Source organism: Saccostrea echinata, unplaced genomic scaffold, assembly GCF_033153115.1.
Source record: "Saccostrea echinata isolate AGI-Se365-2 ecotype Australia unplaced genomic scaffold, CSIRO_AGI_Sech_v1 ptg000010l, whole genome shotgun sequence".
In the NCBI taxonomy this organism is placed as follows: Eukaryota; Metazoa; Mollusca; class Bivalvia; order Ostreida; family Ostreidae; genus Saccostrea; species Saccostrea echinata.
The window spans coordinates 12274381-12286502 of record NW_026889759.1 but is presented as its reverse complement, the minus strand read 5'-3'; the positions used below and the strand labels follow the sequence as shown (position 1 = coordinate 12286502).

Sequence of the window (12122 nt, the reverse complement as noted above, 5' to 3'; positions counted from 1 at the left end):
GGACTACGCACGCTAACTTTCGATTCCCGCCTACATTTTAAACCCATTTAATTCAATACTAATGACAATTTGGCAGTAAAATCTTTGTTGAATGCAAAGACCAGTTCAATGGTAATTGACTGATAATTTTAATATCAGTGTTAAATAGTTAATTACACCTAATTCCAGCTTTTTAAATAAGGGGGGTAGACGATATTTTCCATTGAAATCGGGCTTTGAAGCATCACCACATTTTAAAATATTCTTGGATATGAATAAATGTTCCTTAAATCTTTTCCTATGTTTTACGCATATAAAATTCAGCATATATCATAAATAAAATACAATGTTTTAGTTGTAAACTCCTTTGAAATTGGTGAAAAAATAAGCATTTTTGTACTTTTTTGTCTGTAGACATATGTTCCCCCCGTGAAACACAAAAAGCTTTGGTACGAATTTGTAAATTGACAGTGTATATTACCTGTAAAAAGGAATTTTTGTTCACGTGGGGGAAAGATGTTTTAAAATTATTTTCCATTTTCTGTTGATTTCTATAGTGAACAAGATGTGTTTGTGAAACACTGATGCCCCCGTATGGCAGCTTATGGCGAAGGTTAAAGTTTCTCAAATGCAAGTCAAAATCCAGGCCAAAAGATAAAAAATGTTGATACCCAAAGAAAGGTCTTGTCTCGAGGAATATACCTGTGAAATTTGAAAGACCTAGCTGCAACTGTTCAAAAGTTATGGCGAAGGTTAAAGTTTTTTAAATAAAAGTCACACGTCAAGGTGAAGGTCAAAGTGGTTGGTATCCAAAGGAAGATCTTGTCACAAGGATTACATATGTGAAGTATAAAAGCCCTAGCACCAACCATTCAAAAGTTATGACCAAGGTTAAAGTTTTTCGAAAGTAGGTCAAACTCCTATGTCAAGGTCAAAGGGTCAGAGTGGTTGGTATCCAAAGGAAGGTCTTGTCACAAAGATTACATATGTGAAGTATGAAAACCCTAGCATCAACCATTCAAAAGTTATGGCCAAGGTGAAAGTTTTTCAAAGTAGGTCAAACTCTATGTCAAGGTCAAAAGGTCAAAGTGGTTGGTATCCAAAGGAAGGTCTTGTCAAAAGGATTACATATGTGACGTATGAAAGCCCTAGCTCCAACCATTCAGAAGTTATGGCCAAGGTTAAAGTTTTTCAAAAGTAGGTCAAACTCCTAGGTCAAGGTCAAAGGGTAAAAGTGGTTGATATCCAGAGGAAGGTCTTGTCACAAGGAATACACATGTGAAGTTTGAAACCCTAAGCACCAACTGTTCAAAAGTTATGGCCAAGGTTAAAGTTTTTCAAAAGTAGGTCAAACTCCAAGGTCAAGGTCAAAAGGTCAAATTTGTTGGTATCCAAAGGAAGGCCTTGTCACAAAGAATACACATGTGAAGTTTGAAACCCCAAGCACCAACTGTTCAGAAGTTATGGCAAAGGTTAAAGTCTCATAAAATTTTGCAAAAGTGGGTCAAACTCCAAGGTCAAGGTCAAAAGGTCAAGTATGATGGTACCCAAAGAAAGGTCTTGTCACAAGGAATACACATGTAAAATATGAAAGTCATAGCTCCAACCAATCAAAAGTTATGGGCAAGGTTAAAGTTGACAACAGACAGACAGACAAACAGACAAACAAACAGATAAACAGACAGACAGACAGGACAAAAACAATATACCCCCGGGATCTTTCGATCTGGGGGCATAAAAACACAAATTTTACCAGAATTATCTCTCCTTCTTTTCTTAAAGAACTAGTGTTTTATGAAACTTCATATAAATATCTCTATAATTATGAAAAATCATTCAAATATGTTAACTTTAGAAAATTGACTTTGAGGTAGGCGGGAGAACAATACTATCGTTCGCAGTTCTTTCATCAGGTGGGGAAAATATGCTTTCGCTCTTAGTGCAACACAATCAAAATTTAACAATTTTCAAATTCAATAAAGGAAAAAAATAAAATTATTCTGACAAGCAACTTGATTGTTTAACGAAAAAGAGCTAGATGCAAGGATTGAATAGAAAATTATCGATTCTTCACTACTGGTTTCAGTCTTTATAAAAAGCTTGTCGATTTCGTTATGGTCAATGGCTTTAGGCTAGATACATGTAATAATTCGTTTTCATTTTAATACAGTATGTAGAGATTAGTTGGATCCTTTCCACAGACATTTATTAAGAGGCATGATTATATTGTCAACACATTTTGAGTTTGTTATCTCTAAATGTTATTTGATTTGATCCCCCTCCCCCCCCCCCCCCCCCCCCCACCTACTTTTCATTGTAAATAATGGTAATGTCTACATTATGTATATTCTTATTTTTTCTTGTTGATGTGTGTTTATTTTACAACACATCTCTGTTGATATAATAAAACATGCCATTAATGTATACAAATTATAAAAATTATATCCAAGGGAGTGTAGATACTGTTATGTTATTCCTATGTTTGAAAACTTTAAAGCTCCTGACAGATAATATACGCAGTACGTATACTTTCCAGCACAATAACGCAGACAAGAACTAGTAATAAAAGATGGAATAAGAGCAATGTAATACACTAAACTGATTGAATTCTAAGGAGTATATATATATATAAAAATATTTCCATTTCTATTTGTTTTCTCTGTGATATCTCTTTGAAAGTTAGGAGAGTTGATTTCTTGATCATTCCACCGGAATGCAAATTCGCCAAGCGAAAGGTCAGGAGCTAAGAAGGCCTAATATGCATGTAATTCTCAAGCGGCTTTCTTTGTGTTTAATGTCAGTGGGCGGGGACTATTGAAATTGACATGTGAGGCCTCGTGTAATTTAAATCTATTAGTTTACATTTTTAAAATCTAAATTTACAATTTTATTTCACAATGAAATGGAAATATAAGGAATCACTGTCTAGTTAGTAGAGTATGCCTGGGACATCAACGATAGTTGGAAACGTGGGATAATTTATGCATAACGGGCTTTGCCCGTTATGCAAATTATCCCACGTTTCCAACTATCGTTGATGCCCTGGCATACTCTACTAACTAGTCAGTGATTCCTTAAATATATATATATAAATATCAGCTCACAGGCTTAAAATTGAAATTGGACGATATCAAAAAATACCTAAAGATGAACGATTTTGTTCCCTTTGTGATCTCAAGGAGATTCAGGATGAAATTCATTTTCTCCTTGTATGTCCTCATTTTAGTGTACAAAGACTTGAACTTATAAATATTTGTAATAATAAATGTAAAAATTTTCAGTCCCTATCATATGATAATCAATTTCTTTGGCTCATGACTAATGAAGACCCTGAGATCCTAAGATCTCTTGCTAGATTCCTTGATAATCTACCTTAACTGAAAAATTTAAATATATTTGGGGATGTATATACATGTAGGAATGGCAATATATCATCTCTTCTGTTCTTTAATATGCATATATGTATCTTTCCAGCTACTTGACTATATGTTATTATTATATTACAATATGTATACTCGTATACATCTCTTGTAGATGCATTTATCAATGATTATACAATTAAGCACTGCTCATTATATTTAAGATCATGTTTGTTCTATCATTTGGATCTTCCTCCTTCTTTGTTTCATGTTTGTAAATCTTTTTTGCTCCTCCGGGGGCCCAAATTGGACTAATAAATCTTGTATACTTGTATACTTGTATATATATATATATATATATATATATATATATATATATATATATATATATATATATATATATATATATACACACACACACATATATATATATATACAATAGACATCCATCGCAGCTCATGCTCATCGCAGGCGAGAATATCTGTATCGAATAACACAGAGTGAATAATTCTTGTCCTCGAAGAAAGTGTGCTTTACTGAGGCATAGTTCCACTTGACTGTGTTTTAGTTATAGTGGAATTTACAATTTGCTTTCCCTTAAGTGTCTTTTATATCAAGAATAAACATGCATAAAAGATAGATAATTGAAAATACACAAGACCCTGTATTAAATTAAAAAAGTCTGAAAAGACAAGAATTTAAAAATGTATAGGAGTGTGGCACCACCTGGATTCGAAACACGACTCAAAAAAGTATCTTTGGTGTACATACCAAGCTGTTTTACCAATCTAGCTATTCTGGCTTTGAAAATAGAATGTATAAATGCAGACTAGGTTTTTTCAAACGGGTTTTCTTTTTTTTTTTGTAGGTTTTTTTGTGAATTTCGACTCTAGGGCAGGCGTGCCCCTAAAAAATTCCTATCTTAAATTATTCCTTTCATCACAACCTATCAAAATATCATAATTTTTTTTTAGGGGCAGGCCTGCCCTGAAGGACTTCTAGGCCTAAATTCATGCAAAAATCTGTGCTTTAACAGACAAAATGCTGTTTTGGCCAACTCTGGAGATTAATTTTTAAGTAGTAAATAATAAATTTTAGGTTCAAAATATAAATTTGAAAAATCAAGACATATATATGTTAGTTAACAACTAATGAACATTGATTTTTAAAAGTGACTTTTCCCGGGAAATTGTTCCCTCCTATAGGTCAATTCTTTTCAAATAGTGAATACATCCTTCAATTTGTGATTTGTCAACACTTAAAAAGCATTTTCTAACCATGATGCATAATATACTGTAAAGAAATATTCTGATTTCTGAAAATGATTGGTCAACAACTGCTCTGTATACCACAAACAAATGTTCACACATGTACATGTTTTATTGTGTAAATTTACAAACGACGACCACGACGACCTCCCTTTCTGCGGGTGCTGTCTGATGGAATTGGGGTCACATCCTCTGAAATTAAAACATCAGTTTTACTTACAGTTGATACAGATTTTTCAAACCAAATTTCGTGACTTTTGGACTAATTTCTCCGTTTTCAATTTCTAAACATAGGTCATCAAAGATTGCTTAGCTCACCTCAATATATGTTATACTTAAACAAGGCAGTCTTTAGTAATCAAATATTCTGGTAGTGTGCATCCTTAGATACAAAATATGCAAGTTTGGTCCAGGTAGGGTGTGCAGTTACATTGGAACTAACTTGTTTTAAAAACTTTAACCTGGTCACTCCTCCAGAAAATGTAGGTTGGATCTAGGGCATCCAAAGCAAGTTTTTTTAGTGTGTATCCCTTGACGAATCATCCATGCAAGTTTATGAAGGGCTAAAAATTAAGCTGGAATGAACCTGCTCCAAAAACATTACTATATTATTAGTTCAGTGTGGGATTTTGCCTAACTTTTCAAGACAACATTTGTTGAGGTGAGCTTTGTAATCTCTGATTACCTGTTTTTCCTTTTATAAGTGGTACCAATAAGTGGTGCCATTCCCAAAAGCAATGCCAAAATATGTTGATTGTCTCCAATTTTGAGAGTAAATATTCCCAAATCAACTGCTGAGGAACAGATTGCTATGATGTAATTTTTTTTAGTATGAGACACAAATCAAAGATGGAGATTAGTTGTAATATGGAAGTATGGATTATGTAGACAGCCTAGTGGTCGACATTTTTGACAACTTGAAAACACAAGAACAAGAGATATTAAGATGTAAAAGAAGGAATACTTGATGTTTATTCTTTAAAACATGGACTAATTGTTAAATGATTTTTGTATAAATGCAGAATCAATGTCATTTGTTGATATGACAGAAAATTCTAGTTTCCATTTCTATGTCATTTCCCCCATGAATCAATATTGTTACCATTCTCAATGGGTAGGAAAATATACACTGTGAGCTAAAAGTTGTCCAAATATGAACTTATGTTTCTTTTCTGTTATAAAAAAAAAACCAGAAGTCTCTGATGAGACTGTAGCTCTACTGGTCTGTTTGTATAACAAAAGAAAAGTAGCACTTGGATTTGAAACATTGCAACATGCAACAATAAATAGAATTATGTATCTTAATGTAGTCTACTTTTGTGACAAGTTATATTGAAATCAAATGAAAACTAGGAGTAGTAGCATTTTGAAAGTATTTCACGGAAATTTCTATTTTTAGTACCGGTAACCATGACAACACCACTCACCCAAATAAAAAAAAACAGAAATACATATTATGTATCGTAGTGTATTCTAACTGTGTGCCAAATTAGATTGAAATCAGACCAAAATTGTAGGAGGAGTAACGTTTTAAAGGAATTTCACAGAAATTTCTATTTTAAGTAACCATGGCAACACTGTTCATCGAATTCAAAATCCAATGCAATAAATTATGTATCTTAGTATAGTCTTCTTGTATGCCTAATTATATTAGAAGCAGACTAAAACTGTAGCAGGAGTAGTGTTTTAAAGGAATTTCACAGAAATTTCTATTTTTAGTAACCATGGCAACACCGTCCATCGAAATCAAAAACCGATGCACTAAATTATGTATCTTAGTGTAGTCTACTTGTGTGCCAAGTTACATTGAAATCGGACTAAAACTGTAGCAGGAGTAGTGTTTTAAAGGAATTTCACAGAAATTTCTATTTTTAGTAACCATGGCAACACCGTCCATCGAAATCAAAAACCGATGCACTAAATTATGTATCTTAATGTAGTCTACTTGTGTGCCAAGTTATACTGAAATCGGACCAAAACTGTAGGAGGAGTAGCGTTTTAAAGGAATTTCACAGAAATTTCTATTTTTAGTAACCATGGCAACACCGTCCATCGAAATCAAAAACCGATGCACTAAATTATGTATCTTAGTGTAGTCTACTTGTGTGCCAAGTTATATTGAAATCGGACCAAAACTGTAGGAGGAGTAGCGTTTTAAAGGAATTTCACAGAAATTTCTATTTTTAGTAACCATGGCAACACCGTCCATCGAAATCAAAAACCGATGCACTAAATTATGTATCTTAGTGTAGTCTACTTGTGTGCCAAGTTATATTGAAATCGGACCAAAACTGTAGGAGGAGTAGCGTTTTGAAAAATTGTTTACAGACAGACGGACAGACAGACAGACAGACGGACGGACGACGGACACCTTACTATCGCATAAGCTCTTCTGGTCTCTGACCAGTAGAGCTAAAAATTAGGTTCAGGTGAGACAAAAAGCAAACAATTTGAGCTTTATAGGAAAACACTGAAAAATTACCAATTCTGCCAATCTTCATTCCTGAACGTGCCAAAGCCCTCAGAGCAGACTGGGCTCCAGGTCCAGGGGTCTTGGTCCTACAATTAACAATTACATGTAATTACTTCCGTAACGTTGTTATTTCAGAGTCTAACATTTAGGTCTCCTTTTCCCAAGATCTGACTTTTAGGTGAGCCATTTAATTCTATACTTTATAATAAAATCACAAACTGTTACTGATGATATACAGAGCTAAGAAGATTATATACTTCTCAATTTGATACAAAGCTCAGTTCAGATTTTCACGAAATTTCCTTTTAATTCATTATCACTGTAATGTGTGATATACTGAAGTCTTTACTTTTAAGGTGTGACGACACATTCCTCTAATATCTGTATTTGCATTCCTTTGTAATAGACCAAAAATATTTATAATTATCATCATCTGTTCATTTCTAAACTATTTTCAAAATATCTGAAAAATATATATATAAACCAAAAATTGTGATATCAGCAGTTCAAGTGATTTCAAGTATAGGATTATTGATTTCAAGTATAGGATTATATAGGAAATGCCACCTCCAGAATCTTGCACAAATGCCTGGTAATGTACCCCAATTTATTTTTGTGAGGAAACTTCAAAAAGTACCAAAATTTCAATCACAAAATCTTGTGAAAAATTATATATTTTTGAGGAACATGTTGTCTGACCTTAATGTGATTGAGGGCTGGTTCATTCTTATCCATACTGATTGCAGTGTCTATGCAAATGTTAAGCATGTAAATTTTATTGTATTTTGTACTAAAACAAAATAAATAATTTGCACAACAATGCAAAGTAACTGCCACTACCTTTGATAATACTCAGTTTTTCTGAATTTGTTTGTCTGAATAATTTAAGACATGTTAATTTGTTTTAGTTTTATTATCTTTCCTATTTCTAGCAATTCAAAAAGGATAATTAAAATGCAGCTCTTCACTTGTCTGACAATATGCTTTCAAGTGCACACAGGTATGTTAGTTGTAGACAAGGCGACTTAGTTATCAACTTATGGGCAATGATAATGAAGTATATTTTGCATATCTTATATTTTGTGTGTTCTTGTCTCCAAAACAAAAATATTAATTACTATGCATTAAACCATAAGCTTTCTTCAAATTAGTTAGCAACCTTTTCTTACACTATAGCGGTATTATTAGTTTTAATTGATTGAAAACCTGGAGTAAAAATTAACAAGAGGCCCATGGGCCACATCGCTCACCTGGGCACATTGGCTAGGAGAAAAAAAGCAAAAATCAGTTCAGTATTGAAAAATTTACAGGGGGGAGGGGGGAAATTTTAAACTACCTGATGATGCTTTCATATCAATATAACAAATGGCTTTGCTATCCTTGAGCAGAAGAATTTTTCCCATACATTCATTTGTAAAAATTTGATCCTCCATTGTGCCCCCACCCTACCCCTGGGGGCCCTGATTTGAACAAACTTGAATCTACACTACCTGAGAATGCTTCCATTTAAATATGACCAGTCATGACTTTGCTGATCTTGAGAGGAAGATTTTTAAAGTTTTTTCTATATACTTTTATGAAAAACTTTGATCCCCCATTGTGGCCCCATACTATCCCCCCCAGGGGGGGGGGGGTTGTTGTTATGATTTGAACAAACTTGAATCTACACTACCTGAGGATGCTTCCATATAAATATGACCAATCATGGCTTTACTGTTCTTAAGAAGATTTTTAAAGATATTTTCCTATATATTTCTGTGTCATACTTTGATCCCCCATTGTGGCCCCATCCTACCCCTGGGGGTCATGATTTGAACAAACTTGAATCTACACCACCTGAGGATGCTTCCATATAAATATGACCAATCATGGCTTTGCTGTTCTTAAGAAGAAGATTTTTAAAGATATTTTCCTATATATTTCTCTGTAAAATTATGATCCCCATTGTGGCCCCACCCTACCCACGGGGGTCATGATTTGAACTAACTTTAATCTACACCACCTGAGGATGCTTCCATATAAATATGACCAATCATGGCTTTACTGTTCTTAAGAAGAAGATTTTTAAAGATATTTTCCTATATATGTCTATATAGAACTTTGATCCCCCATTGTTGTGCCACCCTAACCCCGGGGGTCATGATTTGAACAAACTTGAATCTACACCACCTCAGGATGTTTCCATATAAATATGACCAATCATGGCTTTGCTGTTCTTAAGAAGAAGATTTTTAAAGATATTTTCCTATATATATCTATGTAGAACTTTGATCCCCCATTGTGGCCCCATCCTACCCCTGGGGGTCATGATTTGAACAAACTTGAATCTACACCACCTGAGGATGCTTCCCTATAAATATGACCAATCATGGCTTTACTGTTCTTAAGAAGAAGATTTCTCAAGATATTTTCCTATATATATCTATGTAGAACTTTGATCCCCCATTGTGGCCCCACCCTACCCCCGGGGGTCATGATTTGAACAAACTTGAATCTACACCACCTGAGGATGTTTCCACATAAGTTTCATCTTTCCTGGTCCAGTGGTTCTTGAGAAGAAGATTTTTAAATGATGCCATTATTTTTTCACTAATTCCTAATTATCTCCCCTTGAAAGAGGACGTGGCCCTTCATTTGAACAATCAAGATTATGCATTTTCAACAGCAATTTGGCGATGCTTTTCAGACCACGGTTGCTCCTCTATTGATGTACAAGTCCAAACACTAACCTGTTTCCTCCAGTGGCCCTCAGTTTAATGTGAAGTGCTGTGATCCCAAGAGTCTTGCACTTCTCAGCTACATCCTGGGCTGCCAACATAGCAGCATATGGAGAAGCCTCATCTCTGTCTGCCTTTACCTTCATACCTCCGGTGATACGAGCAATGGTCTCTCTAGAATAATTAAAAAGGAAACTAAGTATTTGATATAATTTTTATTTATGATGAAAAAGAATTTAACTTTTTATGTGTTTAGGGGTGCTGATTTTTAAAGCAACAGGTACCAATTTCAGCAACTGATCAGCACTGTTATAATCACCAATATAAATAAAGCATTTATAAGTTGTTAGGATACTGTATGTGTACATAAATTGGTGTATTCAAAATTAAGCGCAACCACTGGGTATGGAGTTGTTGGCGAAATCATGAAGAAGCGCTATACACATCCGTGCTATATATTGTATATATAAATGATTTCTTAGCAGTATTCATGAATTAGCGCATCGTTGTCTGTGCCAAAGCCACTAAAATATGAAGCCCGCTTTTTTAAGTACACATACACTATATTCAAATTTGCTATAAATAGTACCTTCTTAAAAATTACAACACTCTGGTGTTGTAACTACAGTCAATTCTCAATATAAAATGTCCACCTCTCGTAATTTAGAAATCATGTTGATATAATGAATTTGGCAATGAACTGAATTAAGCATATTAGGGAAACAAGGTTACTGTTCTTTTGTGCCATAGAAATAAGAAATAGTTATGGTTCTTGGTAGTAAAATATTTATCTTTTTTTCATTTTCTTAATATTATGAAATCACATTTGAAAATTTATAAAATAGCTTAAGTAGCATTTTTATTTACAACAAATTTCATTTTAAACCAAAATACACAATTTCAAAATTATTACCTGTAAATACGTGTAAAAACTGAAACAAAATGTTTCAAGCAATGGCAATTCTTATTACAGTAAATTTGTACATTTTGGGCTTTATTTATGACCTTGACCTGAATGTGCTGGTACAGTATTATTTCATAAGAATTTAAGGAGTATCTAATAAACTAGAGGTACTGTGAGAAGAAAGCTCACAAAATGATACCCCCACTTCCATATGAGTAAGGTTCATTCTTTGCTATGGAAAAGCCAAAATATCTGTCCAATCAATTAAAAAAATAGGAGGAGCACAATGGCACTATATAATACAGATTCTGTGAAAGTATTAAATTTTATTCTGTGGTTCTCCCCCATATTTTACAAGGAATGTCAGTGTCCATGTTTTGCTATGGGAAACCTGAAATATGTGTGCTGATCAAAGAGGAGGTATACAATGGCATTATGTAATAAAGATTGTGTGAAAGTCTTAATTTTTTATTCAATGGTATACAATGAGTTGCAGATAAGAGATGGGTGTCCCAAAGTGAAATGGATGGACAGAAGAATGGACAGACATACAGATGGAAGGACTATAAACAGTGAATTTCCAATATTATCAAATTACATTTGAGTTTCTAAATTTTGCTATTAACAAAATCTCTACTGTCTACAACTTTGGCCAAGAAATTTGTTGCATGCAAAATAATTCTTTATCAAAATGCATGCTAAGTTACAGATCATATCACTTTGATTCCATCTGTTGTATCTAGTGAAACTCAGCTATTCTGAGAATGTGGACAAGTACGGTCTTCCACAAATAACATGCATGTCTAACACATCCAGGAAAATAATCATATAAAAATATTGGGAAACATGTTATACATCTATAGCAATGGAGTGAACAGGTAGAACTATGCCAGTACTACACTTGCACATTTTTCTCAATTTCTGATGCACTTACTTTCCAGACAGGTCAGTGACATGTACAAATGTATCGTTGAAGCTGGCAAATATGTGAGCCACTCCAAAAACATTTTCGCCCTCTTTAACTTGGGGGCCAAGAACAACTTGTTCTGTCTGTTCCTTCTTTCCCTTACGTGGGGCCATCTGCAAAAAGCATGTGAACAAATAGTTCAAGGTTTAAAAATGAAAACACTTTTGTCTGGCAGAAAGTAACTTGTCAAACCACAGAGATTTTTACATTGGGTCAGTGAAAAATTAAAAAATTTGATTTCATATAAAAAGCTTTCTTTCTATCATAATTCTATTAAAATATCTGAAATGTATTTTATAATTTTTATCATTAGGAAAAAAGAATGCTTCATGTCACCAGTACTCGGAATATAAAATTCCGGTTGTATCATAACGGACTTTAAAACCCTGTAGTTTGATTATGATAGAAAATATTGAATCTTCCTTGTAGAACAAACTTAATATTTTATCTTGATG

General features: G+C 33.7%; 1 protein-coding gene across 1 annotated transcript; it reads right to left on the bottom strand.

Annotated features, from left to right (window-relative positions):
• Nucleotides 1-4699: 4699 nt before the first annotated feature.
• Nucleotides 4700-11817, bottom strand: LOC133184737 (small ribosomal subunit protein uS11). The gene is made up of 4 exons (XM_061319808.1): nt 11635-11817; nt 9809-9970; nt 7089-7165; nt 4700-4798 (listed from the first exon to the last, which is right to left on the bottom strand). Exons 1-4 carry the CDS (start codon nt 11778-11780, stop codon nt 4731-4733), a joined length of 453 nt encoding a protein of 150 aa, XP_061175792.1. The 5' UTR covers nt 11781-11817; the 3' UTR covers nt 4700-4730.
• Nucleotides 11818-12122: the final 305 nt, after the last annotated feature.